At 68.8% G+C, this 20381-nt stretch overlaps 4 protein-coding genes across 5 annotated transcripts in view; 1 reads left to right on the top strand and 3 right to left on the bottom strand.

Moving 5' to 3' along the window:
- Nucleotides 1-659: 659 nt before the first annotated feature.
- Nucleotides 660-2569, bottom strand: NUDT16 (nudix hydrolase 16). Its single transcript, XM_074937217.1, has 3 exons — nt 2278-2569; nt 1479-1751; nt 660-1044 (listed from the first exon to the last, which is right to left on the bottom strand). The coding sequence occupies exons 1-3, from the start codon at nt 2413-2415 to the stop codon at nt 859-861; spliced, it is 597 nt and encodes a 198-aa protein (XP_074793318.1). The 5' UTR covers nt 2416-2569; the 3' UTR covers nt 660-858.
- A 789-nt stretch (nt 2570-3358) lies between these two features.
- NAA10 (N-alpha-acetyltransferase 10, NatA catalytic subunit) lies at nt 3359-11809 on the bottom strand. Of its 2 annotated transcripts, XM_074936973.1 has the most exons (8): nt 11684-11809; nt 11304-11402; nt 10794-10852; nt 10470-10515; nt 10153-10268; nt 4238-4282; nt 4016-4100; nt 3359-3577 (listed from the first exon to the last, which is right to left on the bottom strand). In XM_074936973.1, exons 1-8 carry the CDS (start codon nt 11702-11704, stop codon nt 3374-3376), a joined length of 675 nt encoding a protein of 224 aa, XP_074793074.1. In that variant the 5' UTR covers nt 11705-11809; the 3' UTR covers nt 3359-3373. The 2 variants fall into 2 exon arrangements, with proteins under 2 accessions (XP_074793074.1, XP_074793075.1); XM_074936974.1 differs by lacking the exon at nt 4238-4282.
- Nucleotides 11810-13123: 1314 nt separating this feature from the next.
- On the bottom strand, nt 13124-15687 carry AVPR2 (arginine vasopressin receptor 2). Its single transcript, XM_074937387.1, has 3 exons — nt 15566-15687; nt 13789-14599; nt 13124-13320 (listed from the first exon to the last, which is right to left on the bottom strand). The coding sequence occupies exons 2-3, from the start codon at nt 14591-14593 to the stop codon at nt 13139-13141; spliced, it is 987 nt and encodes a 328-aa protein (XP_074793488.1). The 5' UTR covers nt 14594-14599; nt 15566-15687; the 3' UTR covers nt 13124-13138.
- LOC141976471 (voltage-dependent L-type calcium channel subunit alpha-1F-like) overlaps nt 14816-20381 on the top strand; it is a 23785-nt gene continuing 18219 nt past the window's right edge. The window contains 2 exon segments of the mRNA XM_074937462.1: nt 14816-14850; nt 19633-19762. Coding sequence (XP_074793563.1) covers nt 14816-14850; nt 19633-19762 — 165 coding nt within the window.

Below are 20381 nucleotides of genomic sequence, written 5' to 3'. Positions count from 1 at the left end.
CGGGGGGGGGGGGCGACGCAGACCCCTCCCCCAGCAAGGTGCCAGCAGCGGCGGGGATGGGCGGGGGGGGGAATTGACCATGATTCCTCCCCCACGCGGGTGTGTCAGGATTGTGGGGGGCTGGACTCCCTAGACAGATGCACCCCTCCCATCTCACCCCCGCAGGGCTCGGGGTGAGGGAAGGGCCCCCCCCGCCATTCCCTTCTGCCCACCCCCACTCTCTGCGCATGAGATGGACAGAGCCAGAGCCCCCCAGCCCGAGAGACACAGGGCAGGGGGGCGGGAGTGAGGGGCACCGGCAGGGCTGGCGGGGCGGGGCTGCGGGTCGCCTGTCCCTGCCCCCCCCCACCTGTTTCACTTCCCTCCTGTCTCAGCACTACCCGCCCCCCCGCCAGTTTATTGGCGCCGGGTCGCCCAGAAGCACCGAGGGTCAGCAGGGGGAGTTGCGCGGTGCGGGGGGGCGGCCGCTGGCTGGAGGTGCGTGGCGCGTGGCACCTGCCCCCCCGCCTTGATTCACCCACAAACCGAGCGGGGGGGGGGGCGCACAGGTAACTTTATTGCTTTAACCCCTTCCTGCCTGGAAGGGAAGTTTCACAGCCCCCCCGTTAGGATTGGGGGGGGCTGAACCCTGAACCCCCCCCCCAGTCACAGCTTTCCCCCTTGTCCTGCCATCCCCCCCACCGGGGTCCCTCCCCCCACGCAAAGAGTGGGGGTCTCCTCCCTTTGGGGGGCTCTGAGCCCCAGCCCTGCACCCATTCCCCCCAGCGCAGGACAGGCTGCGTGTGGGGCAGGGGCAGGATACAGAGTCCAGCCCCCCCCCCCCCAAGGAGTCGTTTTTCCGGGGAGGGGGTGGGGGGGTCAGAGTCCTTTCCGGGACACGGCGTCGGCCTGGCGGAGCTCGGCCTCGGGCACCAGCCCCAGGGCCCCCAGCGCCTGGAGAAGCTGCTGTCGGGCGCTGGCGACGAAGCTGTTGGAGAGGAAAGTGGGGAGCCCCCCGACCCCGTCCCGCAGCGTGTAGAGGGGGACGCGCACCAGCCCCAGGACCTGCAACGAGACGGGCAGGCCGTGAGCGGCGGCGGCAGGGCGCCCCCGCCCCACAGAGCCCCCTCCCCGGCCAGCCCCTCCAAACCCCCGCCCCACAGCGCCCCCCTCCCCGCCCAGCCCCCCCAAACCCCCCGCCCCACAGCGCCCCCCTCCCCGCCCAGCCCCCCCAAACCCCCCGCCCCACAGAGCCCCCCTCCCCGGCCAGCCCCCCCAAACCCCCGCCCCGCAGCGCCCCCCTCCCAGCCCAGCCCCTCCAAACCCCACAGCACCCCCCCCGCCCCACAGCGCCCCCCTCCCCGCCCAGCCCCTCCAAACCCCACAGCGCCCCCCCTCCCCGCCCCCCAAAACCCCCGCCCCACAGCGCCCCCCCTCCCCGCCCAGCCCCCCCAAACCCCACAGCGCCGTGCCGAGCCCCCGCCCCAGCGGCCCCCCACCTCCAGCCCGTGGTCCGCGGCTTTCGTGGCTCCGTCCTCCAGGGCCCGGAGCTGCTCCAGGCTGAGCCGCTTGGCGTAGAAATGGGCCACCAGGCGCTGGGGCGTCTCGGCGAAGCGCGCCCCGAGATGGTCGCCCTCGGCCAGGCTCAGGGGGGCCGCCCCGGGCCCCAGCTCCTCCCGCAGCTCGCGGCTCAGTCCGGCCTCCAGCGAGCTGTCCCGGGGGTCCACGAACCCCCCCGGGAACCCCAGCTGCCCGTCGAAGCGCATCTGCATCTAGGGGGGGGCGGCAGGGTTAACGGGGGGCTCGGGGGGGGGCGTTGAGACAGTTCCCCGCAGATTCGTCCCCCCAGGTTTCTCTCTGCCCTTGAATCCCCCAGGCTCCTGCCCCCCCAGGGGATCCCCTTACGGCAGCCCCCCACAGGGGCCTCAATCTGAGGCTCTGCCCCCCCCGAGCCCTCAATCCTCGCAACTCCCCAGGGGGACACCCCCCTAACTCAGCCCCCCGGGAACCCCCTAGCTCAGCCCCCGAGTCCCCCCCCCAGCTCCCAGGGCCTCCCTAACTCAGCCCCCCAGGAACCTCCCGGCTCAGCCCCCTCGGAGCCTCCCGGGCCCCCACCAGCTCCCCGGAACCCCCTAACTCAGCCCCCCGGAGCCTCCCGGCCCCCGCCAGCTCCCAGGAACCCCCTAACTCAGCCCCCCCCGGCTCAGCCCCCCCAGCTCCCCGGAACCCCCCGGCTCAGCCCCCCGGAACCCCCTAACTCAGCCCCCCCAACTCCCCGGAACCCCCCCGGCCCCCCACCAGCACGGCGTGGCGCAGCGGGACGCGGCCGAAGAGGCGGCCGGGGCAGGGGGCGTAGAGCAGGGCGTGGCAGGCGTGTCTCCAGCCGGGCCCGAGCTCCAGCGCCTCGGCCCGGGACAGGACCCGGGACTCGCCCATCGCCGCGACCTCCAGCCGGGCCCCGCCCCACGCCCCGCCCCTTTCTGCGGGGAGCGGGAGGGGCGAGGCGCGCCGCGGCCAATCAGCGCCCGCCAATGGAACGCCCAGACACGCACGGCCCCTCTTGTGGGCGGGGCGAGTGGAACGCGGGCGGTCAGCTGGGCCGCGCGGGGCGGGGCGAAAGGAACGTAGCCCCCCCCTTGCCGAGGTGCTGGCCAATCACGTGGGTGGGGGGCCGCACAGATGGACGAGGCCATCGAATCCGCGGGCAGGCGCCCCCCCCCGCCCATAGAGGGATCTCCAGGGGGCCCTGGGACAGGACCCCAGGGGGCTGGATCGGGGGGGGGCCTAGAAACGGGGAGTCAGCAGGGGGGCCGGAGAAGGGGCTCTAGTGTGTCCCCAGCAATAGAATGGGAGGTTCCTGTAATAGGGGGTATGAATACAGTGGGTGCCTCAGTTTCCCTCATGCGCAACATGGTTAAGGGGGTTGGGGGGGGCCGACAACACCTAGCCACGCAGTGCCCAGCGCATAACAACCCTGCAGCAGGCCCCCTCCTCAGGAAGCTGGGGCAGGGGGTCCCAAGGTGCCTATGGGGGGCGGGGGAGTAGGGGCAGGACTCTCTGTGGTCGGGGGACTAGGGACCAACCACGACTCTGACACCTCAGGAGGGGTCAGGCTGTGTCCAGACCCCCCCACACCCCCCTGTTCACCCCGCCAGCAGAGACACTCCAGAGCAAGGAAGTCAGGGGGCTGGGGCTCCCCTGGGTCAAGTCCAGGGGGCTGCAGGCTGCAAGGGCAGGGGCCCGTGACCCGAAGGGAGGCTGCCCCATTGGTGGGGTCCCCAGGGGCTGTTCCCAACCAGGCACCCCCCCGGCAGCAGGGCAGAGACCACACACCCCCCACGGCTCAGCAGTGACCTTTATTGGGCAGGCTGCCCGGGCGCCCCACAGCGAGGCCCTAGCAGGCCGAGTCGGAGGCCTCAGAACTGTCCTTCACATCGGTGCTCTCTGTGGCCTCGCTCACGTCCTTGCTGTCCCCCCCGCTGTCCTCGGGGCCCCCCGGCGCCCCCGCCACCCCCGGGCAGCAGTCGCCCCCATGATTGGCCTTGTGCTCCAGCGGCGGCTGTGGGCTCCGCTCCTTCAGCTCCAGCTGCCGCCTCAGCTGTGGGGAGAGGAGGGTTCAGGGGAGCCTGACAGCAGGGGCTGTGGGTCAGAATGAGGGGCACCGGCAGGGCTGGCGGGAGTGGGGGGCAGGGCCGGGCTGGCAGGGGGCCACGGGTGGGGAGTGAGGGGCACCAGCAGGGCTGGGCGGGTGGCAGGGCCAGGCCAGCAGGGGCTGCAGGTTGGGAGTGAGGGGCACCAGCAGGGCTGGGGGGGGGGGGGGCAGGGCCAGGGCCAGGCCGGCAGGGGCTGCAGGTTGGGAGTGAGGGGCACCAGCAGGGCTGGGGGGGGCAGGGCCGGGCTGGCAGGGGGCTGCGGGTCGGGAGCGAGGGGCACCAGCAGGGCTCGGGGGGGGGGCTGCGGGTCGGGAGCGAGGGGCACGGGCTGGGCTGCGGGGTTATGGGTCGGGAGGGGCTGGGGGTACACACAGTCTCCGAACCTCGTCTGCCATCTGGGTCAGGTCTCGTTTCATGGCGTAGGCGTCTTCCCCGTCAGCGTAGTACTTGGGTTCCACCTCACTGATCCTGGGGGGCGTGTGGGGAGCACATTACCATCGGGGGGTACCAGGTAGACTCTGACCTGCCCCCCCCCCCAGCGCCCCTGCTGGCCCCCTGCCAGCCCCCCCCCTTCCCCCTGCCACCCCCCGTCCCCCCGCACTCACTGGAAGTTGAGGGTGTTGGAGTACAGGTGAAGAGCTGCCCGGTTACTGCAAGAGAAGGGGGGGGTCAGTAAATGGGGGCATGAGGCGTCATTTGGTCCGGGCCCCCCCGGGAGACAGGGTGGGGGAACAAGGGAGGCAGGGACCAGGAGGGGAGGGGGCCGATACCCAGCTGCGCATTTACTCTGGGCAGAGGTGGGGGACACAGGGGCGGCGGGGCTCGGAGCTGGGTGGTGAGACTTGCTCTGGGGGCTGGGTGAGGAAACGCAGCTGGTGAACGGCATCCAGGAGGATCCAGGGGTTACCCAGAACCTGCAGCCGGGGGGCTGAGCTGTCACGGGCAGGGCAGGGGGTGGGGGATAGAGGGTTGGCGGTGGGACACCCCAATATTCGCCATTGTCGTGGAATTCGGATGTTGTGTGCACAGTGCACCTTGGGGGGTGTCGTTCTCCACGTCAGAGAGCGTGAGCGCGCTTTCAACCTCCCGACAAGCAGCCTTTCAGGTAGGAGAGTAAAAATGCTCATTGAGGAAACGCACCCACACACCAGGGTCACCCCAGTGACTGGGTCCACCAGAAACCTCTCTGAGATTGCCCTACACCATGGGAAGTGTGGGACCCAGGTAAGAGCTTTCCAGCAAGTGGGGAGAAGATAGAAAAGGGGGGTGTGACAAAGCAGGACTGTTCTTAATGTTTCCACTGAATATTGTGGGGGTGCCTCAGTTTCCCCTAGGCAGTTCTTAAGTCTCTAGGGGATGGGGTAAGGGTGTATGATGGTTGCAGAGCCCTAGAGGGCAGGTGTGTGCAGGGGTCTGGACACAGACAATGGCCGACACCCTGTTTCCTGGCCACTGATGGCCTGGCCCTTCCCCCCTGCAAGGTGAGAGCTAAAGGGTTGGAGAACAAAGGAATCAGGTGACCTCCTGGCCTGGGAAAGGAACAAAGCACAGAGGAGGAGGGGCTGGAGGGAGTTTCAGTTTGGGGCTGGCTAGGACATGGAGTGAAGTGCAGACGTGGTTGTCTGGCTCACTGCCCCCCAAAATGGACCCAGCTGAGGGGTCCTGTTCTCTGCACCTACAAGCTCTGTGTTAGACCGTGTTCCTGTCGTCTAATAAACCTTCTGTTTCCCCGGCGGGCTGAGAGTCCCGTCTGACTGCGGAGTTGGGGGGCAGGACCCTCTGGCTTCCCCAGGACCCCGCCTGGGTGGACTCGCTGTGGGAAGCGCATGGAGGGACAGAGGATGCTGAATGCTCCGAGGTCAGACCCAGGAAGGGGGAAGCCGGGTGAGCTGTGTGTCCTGCAGACAGGCTGCTCCCCGAGAGGAGACTGCCCCAGAGTCCTGCCCGGCTTCACAGGGAGCAGTTCCAGAGCATCGCCCGGGGACTCTGACAACTGGTGGCAGCGGTGGGATATACTGCACCCCATGGACGGCGCTTCCTGCAGTAAGTGACTGCGGAGCAGTAAAACGAAGGGGGATTGACGGGGACCAGGCGTGCTGAAGGCTGAGAGGAGCGGTTTCAGGGGGCGGTTAACCCCTGGGAGTGTGTGACCAATGAGAAGGACTGTGCAGTAATGGGGTCCCCCTGGGGACTGCGATGAGCAGTCTCAGGGGCGGAGGAGCCTGCGGCTTGGCCCTGGGAGAGAGAAGGACTTTTGCAGGTACAGGTTCCCCTGGGGATTGCAGCGAGCGGTCCCGGGGTGGAGGAGTCTGCAGCTCGACCCTGGCAAAGAGGGGGTGACCTCGAGAAGGGCTGGCACACTAGGGGTTCTCCCTGGAAACAGTGGGGAGCTGAGAGCGCACAGGCCTGTGAGTCCACACACCGTCTCCTTAAGAAGGACACTGTAACCCTGTGCAGAAAGAGAGGGTGGAGCATTGGAAAGTTCACCAAGGCACAGTTCATCGTGCAGCTGGAGGAGGATGGAGGAGGATGACCGCTCGAAGGAACAGATTCCTGAACCCAAATGGGGCTACAGCAGGATCTGGGAGCAGCTGGAGTGGGAGCCAGGCACCCTCAAGACTCCTGTCCCCACCAGACAGGGGTCTTCACGATCGGGTTCCCCATCTGGGGATCGGAGACGGACGGGATTGGAGCTGAGTCCGAGAGAGCAAGAGGACTGTGAGTGACAGCGAGAGCCCGAGAAAGAGCTGCAGAAGCAGCAGCAGCATGAACTGGCGGTGGGGGAGCGGAGAGGCCTAGGGGACCCCCCAGGGGTGAGTGGGGATAGACCCCGGGGGGGCCAGTTCTGCAGGGAACCTCGAGACTAAATTGCTGCCCCTGGTTAAGGGGGGGGGGGGATGTGGATGCCACCTCACTGCCTTTGAGCAGGCTGGCGATTTGAACCAGGGGGACCCTGCGGAAAAGCCCCGGTGTCTAGCTCCCTTGCTGGGTCCCTAGGCCACAGACTCCGTCAGCCAGATGGGTGGGGAGGTGGACAGGCTCCCACTCCTGACCCCAACCTATATGTCTGTGTGGAGTTCCCTGGGGTCGGGCCCCTTGGACCCCCAGGGGGAGCGGAAGGTGGTGGTCAATGGGGAGACATTCCTGGGGTGGCGAGATCCTGGGACGGAGAGAACTGTTGTCAGGCCCCTGGTGGTGCAGCCTCAGATGCTGGGGGGCTGTGTGAGCTGGGTGAGGGTCCCAGGGACGAAGCCCCTTGCCCTGCCTATGGCCCAGATCCCTGTGCAGACCCAGGAGGGGTGGGGCTGGCTGGTCATTGGGGTTCTCCAGGACACCAGCTGCGAGACCCTGTTGTGGGGCGACTGTGTCTCTTTGGGACAGGATCCAGGCCCTGCTCCGGTAACTGCCAAGGGTTTGAATTTGAATCCAGGGAACCAAATCGGCAGAGAGGGAAATGGTCAGTGAAAATGCAGATGACCTGGCTGGCAGCGGGGAGGAGCTGCTAGGCTCAGGCTACCTGCCTGCCTGTGACCAGACTCCTGGGGCTCCCCGCCCCCCTTGCACACCGGAGAGGGGGCTCACGCTGGCTCTGATGCAGTGAGGAAAGCAGCGAGCTCGCTGCCTACCCCCACTGGGACAGCAAGGGCAGCGCTGAGCAAGGGGGGACCTGAGACCCCAGCTGAGTGGGGGGGACACAGGCAGGGCAGGGGATCTGTTGGGAGTGGCAAGGTGCTTGGTAAGGACCTTACCTGTTAGCTGTTGCCTTGTGTGCTGGGACCAGGGGAATGAGATCCCAAGCTGTGTGTCTGGGAAAGGAGAAAGTGTGTCCGGCTCTTCTTTGTCTGTGGAGCAGACAGAAGGGGCCTTGCAGCCTGTGATGGTTGAGGGTAGTGCAGTTGTCTCAGAGCTGGTTCTGGATTCAGCTAAAGCCCAGGAAGGGAAGGGTCCTAAGTTTGTGTCTGCTCGGGAGAATGGCCCTGTAACTAGGTCGCATCCAGTTAGTGTCTATGCAAAATCCCAGAGACCCGACAATTCTGGTGCTTGTATTTTGCCTGTTGCTAGTGTGTTGTTGGGAAAGGGTGTCGCAACTCTGTCTGATCAGGGTGAGATCCTAGCCAGGGCACAAGGAGAGCATGAAGGTGTGTGATTGTGTTACCGACTGAGGGTGTGGAAACCTGTAGCAAGGAGGAAAAGATTCCTGAGCTTGTGTGTGGCAAAGGGAAGGAGAATGCTTCTGACCTTTTATCTAGGAAGTCTGTCAGTTTGCCTGAAAGGGGATTGTGTAGGAATCCGCGGGATGGGCCAGAGGTAATTCTGGATGTAAGGGAGACCCAGAAAGAGTCTGTTGTTGCTCAGGAAAGTGTTCCTCTAGAGCAAGCCCTCGGTGAAGAGGGTAAAGGCCGAATTTCTGTGAGGGGTGAATTGTTGCATAGAAAAGCCCTAGGGAAAGGAATCCTCATGGAGTCTTTGCAAGCAGTTTACTGCCACTGAAGGGTGTGAAAGTGATTTAATCCAGAAAGTTTCAGTTCCTAACAGCCCGAAATATACTGTTGTGAATGGATCCACTGACTATCCTGTTGAAAGATCCAGTGTGGAGAGCTTTGAGAAGGTCTCAGATGGAGTGAAAGCTGTTAAGAAAGTTAAACAGTCCTATAACCCAGTGACTGTGTTTGGCCAGCTTCTTGGGGAGACAAGGTTGTGGAGAAAGGGATGTTTTCATGCTAGTTCTGTAAGTGAACCGTATGTGGCCCAGGTCAAGATAGGGGCTCTTATCCAAGAGAGCCTGAATTGCAGCCCTCCGGACTGGAGCGCTGGGAGAAGACCCAATCCCAGTTTGACCCCCGGGGGTTTTGGGGTGGCAAGAGGGCACGGGCCACATAAACCTTCCCACATGTGGCCTGCGAGTGCTATCGACCACCCCGACCTAAGGCAGGGCATGAAACTGGAAGGGCCTGGTGTAACTCCCACCAAGGAACGGGAGAGATGCTGGGGCATCCATGGGAACGTTGGTGGCTTCGAACTTCCCCAGGTCACCGGCTAAAGTGACCCCGCTCAGTTCGGTCTCGAAGGGGGGAGAGATGTGACGAAGTGGGACTGTTCTTAATATTTCCTCTGAATAGTGTGGGGGTGCCTCAGTTTCTCCTAGGCAGTTCTTAAGTCTCTAGGGGGTGAGATAAGAGTGTATGATCGTTGCAGAGCCCTAGAGGGCAGGTGTGTGCAGGGGTCTGGACACAGAGAATGGCCGACACCCTGTTTCCTGGCAGTTGATGGCCTGGGCCCTTCCCCCCTGCAAGGTGAGAGCTAAAGGGTTGGAGAAAAAGGAATCCGGTGAGCCTCCTCGCCCGGAAAAGGGACAAAGCCCAGAGCAGGGGGGGGCTGGAGGGGGAGGGAGTTTGGGGCTGGCTGGGGACATGGAGTGAAGACGGGGTTGTCTGGCTCACTGCCCCCCATAATGGACCCAGCTGAGGGGTCCTGTTCTCTGCACCTACAAGCTCTGTGTTAGACCTTGTTCCTGTCGTCTAATAAACCTTCTGTGTTACTGGCTGGCTGAGAGTCCCATCTGACTGCGGAGTTGGGGGGCAGGCCCCTCTGGCCCCCCCAGGACCCCGCCCGGGCAGACTGGCTGTGGGAAGCGCACGGAGGGGCAGAGGAGGCTGAATGCTCCGAGGTCAGACCCAGGAAGGTGGAAGCCGGCGGAGCTGTGTGTCCTGCAGACAGGCTGCTCCCCAAGAGGAGACTCCCCCAGAGTCCTGCCCGGCTTCGTAGGGAGCAGGTCAGAGCATCGCCCGGGGACCCCGTGACAGGGGGACAGTGACATCATAGGGGGACCTCGCTCTCCCTGCGACAACACCCCCGGAAACGCCTGAGGGGCAAGTGCTGGGCCCAGGCGAAGGGACTTGTGCATGAAAACCTGGGAAAGCCCAGGCAGCTTGTGCCGTAAGATCCTGCCGGCCTGTTTCTTGCCCGGGGTGAGAATTGGCTGATTTACACCCCACCTAGCGAGTGGGACGCTCAGTTTGGGGGTTTGTTTAGTTGCTGGGTGATCTGCTTCCATCTGCTGCTCTCCCTTAGAGTCACTTATAAACTCTGTTGTCGTTAATACACTTGGTTTGGTTCTGTCTAAAACCAGGGTGTGGAAATCCTGCCTGGGGGCAGAAAGCCGGGCACCTCCCTCTCCACATCGCAAGAGGGGGCGACCGTCACAAGCTTGTGCTGTGCAGTTCCTGGGGCAGCGCCCGATGGTACCATTGGGGGTTTACAGTCGGGGGGGGGGGGGGGGCACTTGAGTAACTGGGCAGTTCCTTAGCCAAGCTCCCCCAGGCAGAGCTGATCTCAGCATGTGTGCAGCGCTGCACTGCAGGTGGGACAAACGGGCTCAGGGGACCCCGGGGGGAACCCGTTACAGGCGGGTTGGGCGGGGTTGGCAGTGTGACAAAGGGGATCCCAGGCAGGAAGGTCCCAGGGTAGGGGATGGGGATCCCAGGCAGGGGGTTGGGGTCCCGCGGGGGGGGAGGCTCACCTCTTGCGGACGTGCAGGGAGACGTACTTTGCGTTGAAGTTCTCGATCATGGCGCGGGACGCCTGGTCCATCAGCTTCTGCGCCAGCCCCAGGCGCCGGTGGGAGCGTTTCACAGCCTAGGGGGATCAGGGGGTGAGTGAGGGGGCATCTCAACCTGCACCCGACCCCCCCTCGAACAGGGCGCACCCACCCCAGTCAGCCCAGCCCCCCCAATAACTCCCAGGCACCCCTCTGCTCCAGACCCCCCCTTTTTGCCTCCCCCAAGTCTGGCAGCCCCCCCTCCTCCAACCTCCCCCCCCCATGAGCACCCCACGCACCAGGGAGGTGATGTGTCCATGGGGCAGGTCGTCGGGGTCCTCCTCCCTAAGGCGACAGGAGATGGGTCAGTGTGGAGCCTGAGAGACGCACCAGCCCCACATGCAGACAAGAGGGGGCATGGGGGGGAGAAGCAGAAGGAGTGGGGGGGGGGCAGGGCACAGGGGATTTGGAGGGTGCAGGGGAGGTCGGCAGAGGCACCAGGAAGGGGCAGCGGGGGGTTTGAGAGGGCAGGGGACGAGAGGGGCCAAGGCAGGGGAGGGACAAGGGGGGCCAGGGTGGAGGAGGAATTGGGGGGCTGCTGACGCCCTGACCCCATGACTCACATCTTGGCCAGCACATAGCCCACGATCTTGCCGTTCTCATCCTCGGCGATGTAGGAGAGCTGGGGGGAGACGGGCCGGGGTGAGATCGGGGGGCCGGGGACGGGAACCGCCCCCAGGAGACGTCCATTCCTGCCTGGCTGTAACTGCGGTTCCCCTGGAACAGCCCCCCCCCCAGGGGAGAACCCAGGTGTGCCGGCCCCCCCCCCTCCGGGGGAGAACCCAGGCGTGCCGGCCCCCTCCTCCTCCTCCTCCCGCCCCCCGGGGGAGAACCCAGGCGTGCCGGCCTCCCCCGGCCCCCGGGGGAGAACCCAGGCGTGCCGGCCCCCCTCCTCCTCCTCCTCCCGCCCCCCGGGGGAGAACCCAGGCGTGCCGGCCCCCCCCTCCTCCCGCCCCCCGGGGGAGAACCCAGGCGTGCCGGCCCCCCCCTCCTCCCGCCCCCCGGGGCTGAACCCAGGCGTCCCGGCCCGCCTCCCTCGCCCCCCGGGGAGAACCCAGGCGTCCGGGGCGCACCTGCGGCCAGGACAGCCCGTGGTAGAAGTAATATTTCATCTGGTAGTTCTCGGGCAGGCAGAGCAGGTTGCAATGCTGCATGTTCGTCAGGTCCTCGGGCTGCGGGGGGGGCGGGGTCAGTGCGGGACCCAGGCGTCCGGCACCGCACTGGCCCCCCCGCCCCCAGGGGACCCAGGCGTCCGGCCCCGCCCCGCCCCCAGCCCCCCGGGGACCCAGGCGTCCGGCCCCGCCCCGCCCCCAGCCCCCCGGGGACCCAGGCGTCCGGCCCCCCCCTCCGACACCGCACTGGCCCGTCCGGCCCCTCACACCCCAACCCGGACCCCCCCCGAGCCCCGCCCCCAGCCCCCCGGGACCCAGGCGTCCGGCCCCGCCCCCCGCACCCGCGCGTTCCGGATGTTCATGGCTCCGGCTCCGGCTCCGCGTCTCTCCCGGCGGCGGCAGCGGCGGCTCCGCGCGGCTGCCGAGACCCAGGGGGCGGTTCCAGGCCAGGCCCCGCCTTCCCGAGCGGCTCCGGCCAATCCCTGACCGCCTGAGGGGGCGGGGGGCGGCAGAAGGCCGCTTGAGGCCAATCGAGGCGCGGAGCGGCGTCACGCCCCGCCCACGCGTCCCCGGGATCAGCCAATCGTATGGCCGGTCCGCAGTACGCGCCCCGTCCATTGGGTGCAGGCTCGACCAATCCGCTGGAAGAATGAGGGTGATGTCACGAGGCCGGGTGGGTGTTGCCGGCCAATTGGAGACAATGATGGGGCACACGTCCCGCCTCCGCACCAAACACACCAATCTCATTCCCGGAAGTTGCTTATGATCTCGCCCCCCACACCTTCTAACCAATCACAGAGCACAATGCGCACGAGCTGTCCAATCACCCTCTAGGGACCCTTGATGACGCAAGAGCAGAGTGGAAACAACCAATAACAGGCCAGGATGGGCGCGATTGACGCTTTCACCGGCCACTAACCAGCCGGCCAGCTCCTCTGCCCTTAGATTTCCGCCTATTCCTGCCAGCAGCCAATCAGAAGCCGTAGTGGCCTACAGTGACAGCGGCATGGTCCAATGAGGGGGCAGCTAGGGCCATGTGCTAAAGCTGCGAGCTTCCCTAGAGCAGTGCCCCCAACCCTCCTCCCCCCCGTGGCTCCGGGGGGGGCTGTCACAGCCGGGGGTGTCCCTAACCCCCCCAGCCCCGCGCAAAGGGGGTCCCTCCCAGGGCGAGCTCGTGGGGCCAGCGCCTGGGCACGGAGCCGGGGGTGGGGGCAGGGGAAGGTTCTCAGGGAGCTGGGGCCCCCCCCACACACCTGCCCAGATGTGCAAGGAGCAGGCCCGAGGCCTGGGCGAGGGGCGCAGGGCGGGCAGGGACCCCACTGCGGGGGCCGGGAGCCCGGACGCCTGGGTTCCCTCCCGGCTCCGGGGGGCGGGGGCAGGTGGGTTTATCCAAAAGCGGGTCGAAATCAATTGATTTGTGACGCCATCTACTGGTGATCGGCGCAAACTGCAGCCCGTCCGCCCCCCGCCCCTAGTGCCCCTCTCTCCCGACCCGCAGCTCCCCCCTTTCCCCAGTGATCACAGACCCTCTCTCTCCTGCCCCACTTTTTATTGGGGTGACTTTGGCAGACGCAGATTTGGCCCCTCAGGGAGTACGGTGTAAATGGGGGGTCCCTTTGCTCCCCCAAATGGATGCAGGCCTCCCCCGAGTGACCCCCCCACCCAAATTCCCCCTGCAAGCCCCCCCAGGACAATCCCCCCCAAAGCCAGACCCCCCTGCCAGGCTGCTCCAGCTTGTAGGACACTACGTCTGTCCCCAGAGAGCCCCCCGTCTCCCCGGCTGCCCGCGGGGGCTCTCAGGCCGAGGTACCCGTGAGGGGGGAGTTGCTGGGCAGGGACCCGGCGCGGGGCCGGGGCAGCCAGGGACACATGAGCCGGCTCAGCTCCCCCGAGACGCTGCTGCTGAAAGCCCCGTAAATCCAGGGGTTCGTGCAGCTGTTCAGGCTGGCGAGTAACATCAGCAGGGTGAAGGCTGGTCCTGGGGGGGAAAGGAGGGGGAGGTCAGCCCTGCCGGCGCCCCTCACTCCCGACCCGCAGCCCCCACTGCCCGGCCGGTGCCCCTCACTCCTGACCCGCAGCCCCCCCGGCCCTGCCGGCGCCCCTCACTCCCGACCCGCAGCCCCCACTGCCCGGCCGGCGCCCCTCACTCCCGACCCGCAGCCCCCCCGGCCCTGCCGGCGCCCCTCACTCCCGACCCGCAGCCCCCACGGCCTGGCAGGCACCCCTCACTCCTGACCCACAGCCTCCTGGTGAGGTCTCTGGGCTGGGAACTGGGTGGGGTTCAGGGGTGTGGTGGAGTCAGGGGCTGGGTGGGGGGTTAAAGTCTCTAGCCGGGCCCAGGGGGGAAGTGGGGGAATGCGGGGTGGGGGTCAGTCTCTGGCCTGGGGGAGAGGTCGGGGGGTGCGGGGCGGGGGGGGTCGGTCTCCGGCCCGGGGGGGCGTCTCACCTTCTACAGGCGCCCGGGGGTCCCACACGGCCCAGAGCTGGACGCAGAAGTAGGGGGCCCAGCAGAGCACGTAGACCAACACAATGACCAGCGTCATGCGCAGTGTCTTGGCCACGGCTGCCGAGACCCCCCTGCCCTGGGCCCCCTGAGGGCCCCGCCGCAGGCTCCTGGCCACCTCGCGGAAGATCAGGGCCTGGCAGGCGGCGATGAACAGGGTGGGCAAGGCGAAGACCATCAGGGTGACCCAGCTGACGTAGGCCCGGGCCCCCCAGGGCTCAGCGAAGGTGGCCCAGCAGTCGCTGGCTCCCTCAGGCAGCCGCACCTTGGAGAAGATGAAGAGCTGGGGCAGGCTGAGGAGCAGCGCGGATCCCCACGCTGCCACCAACGGGGCCTTCCAGCTGACCCGGCCCCGCCGGAAGGCCACCGCCGGCCGGCAGATGGCCCGGTGCCTGTCGTAGGTCATGGCCAGGATGACGTAGGACGAGGCGAACATGGCCACCACCTGCAGGTACTTGACGGCCCGGCACAGGGGGTCGGGGCCCAGGAACCGGTCGGTGACGTCCCACAGCAGCTGGGGCAGCACCTGGAAGAGGGCCACTGCCAGGTCGGCCAGGCACAGGTGGGTCATGAAGCGGTGCATGGGGGCGGAGCGAGCCCGGCGCCGGCCCAGCGCCCGCAGCACCAGCCCGTTGCTCAGCGTGGCCACCAGGAAGATGACGGTCAAGACGGTCACCTCGGCGGCAGCCAGGGCGGGGTCGCGGGCGTCCGGGAGGGAGGCGTTGGGGGCCAGGGAGGCGTTGGGCATGGCGGGCTGGAGGGAGAGGGGGGGCAGCGAGCCCCCCGGTGCCAGGTCACTAAACACCGCGACACAGCCCCACGCAGGAGTGCAACACAACTGAACGCAAGTGTGCAAACAGCACGGCGGGGGCGGGGCGGGATGCGAGCGTGCAAAGCCACGTGCCACGGCAGCCCACCGGTGCCGGGCAGAACGCACCACGCGCCTGCCACCCCACGATACCGTAGGGCGATGCCGGGGGCGCTGCAGCCAACCCGCGTGCGGAGGTGAGCCCAGCGTGGCACGGCCAGAAACGCGGCCCGAGGGTGCGAGACGAGCTCACGATGAGCCCGGGCTGCGCCGGGGCAGGGCAGCGACCGCGGCAGGGTCGGGGGACGGTGAAATGGCGAACGCGACACACGATGCAGGGCCGGGCCCCAAGGGGAGGACTAGAACGCAGCCGGCCAATGCCGCCCCACCCCAACCAGCCCTTCGGCAAAGTCATCGGCCGGCGCGGGCCCCCGTCACCCCCGCGGCCAGGCCCCCGGCCACCCGCTGGCCTGCCAGTGCAACCGGGCCTGGGCCCTCAGCTGGGGCCGCTCCCCCAGACTGGACCCTTCTGGGCAGAGACGTGGGGGAACCCCGGCCAGGGACCCTGGAAGGGCCAGAGACCCCTGTTCACATGGGGAAACTGAGGCACAGGGAGGGCAAATAACTTGGCCATGGTCACCCAGTGAGTCAGTAACAGAGTCAGGGAGAAAACCCAGGAGTCCGGACTCCCAGCCCGCCTCCCCCCAGCTCTAACCACTAGCTCCCATCCACTCCAACTGAGTTTCCTAGCCTCCCCCCAAGCTCTGCACCTGTCTTACAGCCCCCTGGGTCCCCCCAACTCTGCTGGTACCCCTAGTTCTGGGAGGGGGCTGGTGGGATGGAGCAAGTGGGTGGGAGCCAGGACGCCTGGGTTCTCTCCTCCAAACCCATAAAGAGGGTCCCTGCACTCACCTTTTCTCAGAGCACCCACCTGGTGTGGGTGGAGTTTTCTTTCGGGGTTCACCCCCTGTTGGTCTGGGACCCCCCAGAACAAACCCAGCCACAGAGACCCCCACTCCCGATCTCCTGGGTTCTTTCCCTAGCCCCCCCCCTTTCCTGGAGAGGTGGAGGCTCAAGCGCTGGACCCCCAAGAGATGACAGCTGGGGCTCTGCTGAGAGCCAGGCAGAGTAATGGGGGGGCTGGGGTGGGGCTTAAAATCAGCAGGTGGCTGGACACCCCCCCCCCGGCGAGGTAAAAGGCAGAGGGCAGGTCCTGGAGTCCGGCCAGAATAAATAAAGACCTTGGTGGATTCTGAGCCCCAGCGGGATGGGGAGGGTGATCCCCCCCTCGCCCCTCCCAGAGCTGGGGAGAGAACCCAGGAGTCCAGGCTCCCAGCCCCCACCCCCCTCTAACCATTAGCCCCATCCTGGAGATTTAGGGACTTTAAAGCTGTTACAGCAGCTTCCCCCCGCCCAGGAATTCACCCCCCCCGGTGCCCCCCCCAATGTTTCTTGTACGTCATTCAACGCCTCATTAGTCAGAGACTCATGCTAGGAAGATGGTATCAGCTTCTAGGGATTGGGGCAGGGGCCAGGAGCCCGGGCTCCTGGGTTGTCTCCAGGCTCTGGGGGGGCTTGTGTTCAGAGCTGGGGGGCTGCAGGTCGGGAGTGAGGGGCGCCGGCGGGGCTGTGGGGCTGCGGGTCGGGAGCGTGGGGCACCGGCAGAGCTGGGGGGGGCAGTGCTGGGCTGGCAGGGGCTGCGGGTCGGGAGTGAGGGGCACCGGCAGAGCGGGGGGGCTGCGGGTCAGGAGTGAGGGGCACTGGCAGAGCTGGGGGGGGCAGGGCTGGGCTGGCAGGGGCTGCGGGTCGGGAGTGAGGGGCACCGGCAGAGCGGGGGGCTGCAGGTCGGGAGTGAGGGGCACCGGTAGAGTGGGGGCTGCGGGTCGGGAGTGAGGGGCGCCGGCGGGGGCTGGGGGCTGCGGGTCGGGAGTGAGGGTCACCGGTAGAGTGGGGGGCTGCGGGTCGGGAGTGAGGGGCACCGGCCGGGCTGGGGGCTGCGGGTCGGGAGTGAGGGTCACCGGTAGAGTGGGGGGCTGCGGGTCGGGAGTGAGGGGCACCGGCGGGGCTGGGGGCTGCGGGTCGGGAGTGAGGGGCACCGGTAGAGTGGGGGCTGCGGGTCGGGAGTGAGGGGCGCCGGCGGGGCTGGGGGCTGCGGGTCGGGAGTGAGGGGGCACCGGTAGAGTGGGGGGCTGCGGGTCGGGAGTGAGGGGCGCTGGCGGGGCTGGGGGCTGCAGGTCAGGAGTGAGGGGCTCCGGCGGGGCTGGGGAGCTGCGGGTCAGGAGTGAGGGGCACCGGTAGAGTGGGGGGCTGCGGGTCGGGAGTGAGGGGCGCCGGCGGGGCTGGGGGCTGCGGGTCAGGAGTGTGGGGCTCCGGCGGGGCTGGGGGGCTGCGGGTCGGGAGTGAGGGGCGCCGGCGGGGCTGGGGGGCTGCCGGTCGGGAGTGAGGGGCGCCGGCCGGGCTGGGGGCTGCGGGTCGGGAGTGAGGGGCACCGGCCGGGCTGGGGGCTGCGGGTCGGGAGTGAGGGGCGCCGGCGGGGCTGGGGGCTGCCGGTCGGGAGTGAGGGGCACCGGCCGGGCTGGGGGGCTGCGGGTCGGGAGTGAGGGGCACCGCTAGAGTGGGGGGCTGCGGGGCTGGGGGCTGCGGGTCGGGAGTGAGGGGCACCGGCCGGGCTGGGGGCTGCGGGTCGGGAGTGAGGGGCTCCGGCCGGGCTGGGGGCTGCGGGTCGGGAGTGAGGGGCACCGCCCGTGGGGCTGGGGGGCTGCGGGTCGGGAGTGAGGGGCGCCGGCGGGGCTGGGGGCTGCGGGTCGGGAGTGAGGGGCGCCGGCGGGGCTGGGGGGCTGCCGGTCGGGAGTGAGGGGCACCGGTAGAGTGGGGGGCTGCGGGTCGGGAGTGAGGGGCACCGGCGGGGCTGGGGGCTGCGGGTCGGGAGTGAGGGGCGCCGGCGGGGCTGGGGGCTGCGGGTCAGGAGTGAGGGGCGCCGGCCGGGCTGGGGGCTGCGGGTCGGGAGTGAGGGGCGCCGGCCGGGCTGGGGGCTGCGGGTCAGGAGTGAGGGGCACCGGCGGGGCTGGGGGCTGCGGGTCGGGAGTGAGGGGCGCCGGCGGGGCTGGGGGGCTGCCGGTCGGGAGTGAGGGGCACCGGTAGAGTGGGGGGCTGCGGGTCGGGAGTGAGGGGCGCCGGCGGGGCTGGGGGCTGCGGGTCGGGAGTGAGGGGCGCCGGCGAGGCTGGGGGCTGCGGGTCGGGAGTGAGGGGCGCCGGCGAGGCTGGGGGCTGCGGGTCTGGAGTGAGGGTCACCGGTAGAGTGGGGGGCTGCGGGTCGGGAGTGAGGGGCACCAGCCGGGCTGGGGGCTGCGGGTCGGGAGTGAGGGTCACCGGTAGAGTGGGGGGCTGCGGGTCGGGAGTGAGGGGCACCGGCGGGGCTGGGGGCTGCGGGTCGGGAGTGAGGGGCACCGGTAGAGTGGGGGGCTGCGGGTCGGGAGTGAGGGGCACCGGCGGGGCTGGGGGCTGCGGGTCGGGAGTGAGGGGCACCGGTAGAGTGGGGGGCTGCGGGTCGGGAGTGAGGGGCACCGGCGGGGCTGGGGGGCTGCGGGTTGGAAGTGAGGGGCGCCGGCGAGGCTGGGGGCTGCGGGTCGGGAGTGAGGGGCACCGGCGGGGCTGGGGGCTGCGGGTCGGGAGTGAGGGGCGCTGGCGGGGCTGGGGGGCTGCGGGTCGGGAGTGAGGGGCACCGCTAGAGTGGGGGGCTGCGGGTCGGGAGTGAGGGGCGCCGGCGGGGCTGGGGGGCTGCAGGTCGGGAGTGAGGGGCACCGGCAGAGCGGGGGGGCTGCGGGTCGGAGTGAGGGGCTCCGGCGGGGCTGGGGAGCTGCGGGTCAGGAGTGAGGGGCACCGGTAGAGTGGGGGGCTGCGGGTCGGGAGTGAGGGGCTCCGGCGGGGCTGGGGAGCTGCGGGTCAGGAGTGAGGGGCACCGGTAGAGTGGGGGGCTGCGGGTCGGGAGTGAGGGGCGCCGGCCGGGCTGGGGGCTGCGGGTCGGGAGTGAGGGGCTCCGGCCGGGCTGGGGGCTGCGGGTCGGGAGTGAGGGGCGCCGGCCGGGCTGGGGGCTGCGGGTCGGGAGTGAGGGGCTCCGGCCGGGCTGGGGGAGCCGGGTCGGGAGTGAGGGGCACCGCTAGAGTGGGGGGCTGCGGGGCTGGGGGCTGCGGGTCGGGAGTGAGGGGCACCGCCCGTGGGGCTGGGGGGCTGCGGGTCGGGAGTGAGGGGCGCGGCGGGGCTGGGGGCTGCGGGTCGGGAGTGAGGGGCGCCGGCGAGGCTGGGGGCTGCGGGTCGGGAGTGAGGGGCGCCGGCGGGGCTGGGGGCTGCGGGTCGGGAGTGAGGGGCGCCGGCGAGGCTGGGGGCTGCGGGTCGGGAGTGAGGGGCACCGGCGGGGCTGGGGGGCTGCGGGTCGGGAGTGAGGGTCACGGTTAGAGTGGGGGGCTGCGGGTCGGGAGTGAGGGGCACCAGCCGGGCTGGGGGCTGCGGGTCGGGAGTGAGGGGCACCGGCGGGGCTGGGGGCTGCGGGTCGGGAGTGAGGGGCACCGGTAGAGTGGGGGGCTGCGGGTCGGGAGTGAGGGGCACCGGCCGGGCTGGGGGCTGCGGGTTGGAAGTGAGGGGCGCCGGCGAGGCTGGGGGCTGCGGGTCGGGAGTGAGGGGCACCGGCGGGGCTGGGGGCTGCGGGTCGGGAGTGAGGGGCGCCGGCGGGGCTGGGGGGCTGCGGGTCGGGAGTGAGGGGCACCGCTAGAGTGGGGGGCTGCGGGTCGGGAGTGAGGCGCCGGCGGGGCTGGGGGGCTGCAGGTCGGGAGTGAGGGGCACCGGTAGAGTGGGGGGCTGCGGGTCGGGAGAGTGAGGGGCGCCGCCCGTGGGGCTGGAATTTCCTGGCGTGGCTTCGCCGGGCCCGGAATCGCCATAAAATCGTTTCCTCGTTTTTCACCCCCCCCCCCCCCCCGCGGCTCCAGCTTGATACAGCGAATTCTTGGGCTCCTGCCAACGCCCCTGCGCCCCCCCTCAAATCCCCCTTACGAGGTGTCTGGGGAGTCCCCCCCCGTCCCTGTGGACGTGGGGCAGAAGCCCAAACTGTTGAGGGAAGTACCCCCGCCCCCCCCAGCCAGCCAATCACTACCCCTAGTGCGGGGCTGGGAGCCCGTACTCCTGGGTTCTCTCCCCGGCTCGGGGAGGGGGGCGGGGTCTTGTGGGTCAGAGCAGGGGGGGCTGGGAGCTAGGACGCCTGGTTTCTCTGACCTGCTCTGGGAGGGGAGCGGGGCCTGGTGGCTAAAGCGGGGGGGCTGGAAGGGTGAGACCCCTGGGGGGGCCATTCCCGTGGGGGAGCAGCCCACGGGGGGGACGAGGGGGGGGCTCGCGGACAGTAAACCCTCCGGACGCAGCCGCATGAAAGGAGTAAAAAGGCTTCCCTTTATTCTGACCAGGCAGATTCGGCTCCGGACCCAGGCGTCCGGGAGCCCCCAACCCCCCCCGCCCCTCCCCCCCCCGACAGCGCCCCCTGCTGGGAATGAGAGCGGCAAGGGAGCTGTGGACGCAGACACGACAGATCTGGGTCAGGAGTGGAGAGGGGCTGGTGGGTTGGGGGGGGGGGCTGGGAGCCAGGACTCCTGGGTTCTCTCCCCAGCTCTGGGAGGGGCGTGGGGGGTTCAGAGGGGTAGTGGGAACTGGTGGTTGGGAGAAGGGGCTCTGGTGGGTAGCAGGGAAA

This window comes from Natator depressus, chromosome 23, assembly GCF_965152275.1.
Source record: "Natator depressus isolate rNatDep1 chromosome 23, rNatDep2.hap1, whole genome shotgun sequence".
Lineage (NCBI taxonomy): Eukaryota > Metazoa > Chordata > Testudines > Cheloniidae > Natator > Natator depressus.
This window is presented reverse-complemented; position numbering and strand designations above follow the sequence as displayed.

Bases quoted from the DNA above. Each gene is read 5' to 3' on its own strand.
- NAA10 (XM_074936973.1), bottom strand. From the start codon at position 11,704: ATGAACATCCGGAACGCGCGG. The intron at 10,516-10,793 runs GTGAGTCATGGG...CTGTCGCCTTAG, and splicing joins GGCTATGTGCTGGCCAAGAT to GGAGGAGGACCCCGACGACC. The intron at 3,578-4,015 runs GTTCGGAGACTG...CTCTCCCCACAG, and splicing joins TGACCCAGATGGCAGACGAG to CTGAGGCGGCAGCTGGAGCT.
- NUDT16 (XM_074937217.1), bottom strand. From the start codon at position 2,415: ATGGGCGAGTCCCGGGTCCTGTCCCGGGCCGAGGCGCTGGAGCTCGGG. The intron at 1,752-2,277 runs GTGGGGGGCCGG...GCCCCCCCCTAG, and splicing joins CGCTGCGCCACGCCGTGCTG to ATGCAGATGCGCTTCGACGG. The intron at 1,045-1,478 runs GTGGGGGGCCGC...GTCTCGTTGCAG, and splicing joins CCGCGGACCACGGGCTGGAG to GTCCTGGGGCTGGTGCGCGT.
- AVPR2 (XM_074937387.1), bottom strand. From the start codon at position 14,593: ATGCCCAACGCCTCCCTGGCCCCCAACGCCTCCCTCCCGGACGCCCGC. The intron at 13,321-13,788 runs GTGAGACGCCCC...TTTCCCCCCCAG, and splicing joins CCCCCGGGCGCCTGTAGAAG to GACCAGCCTTCACCCTGCTG.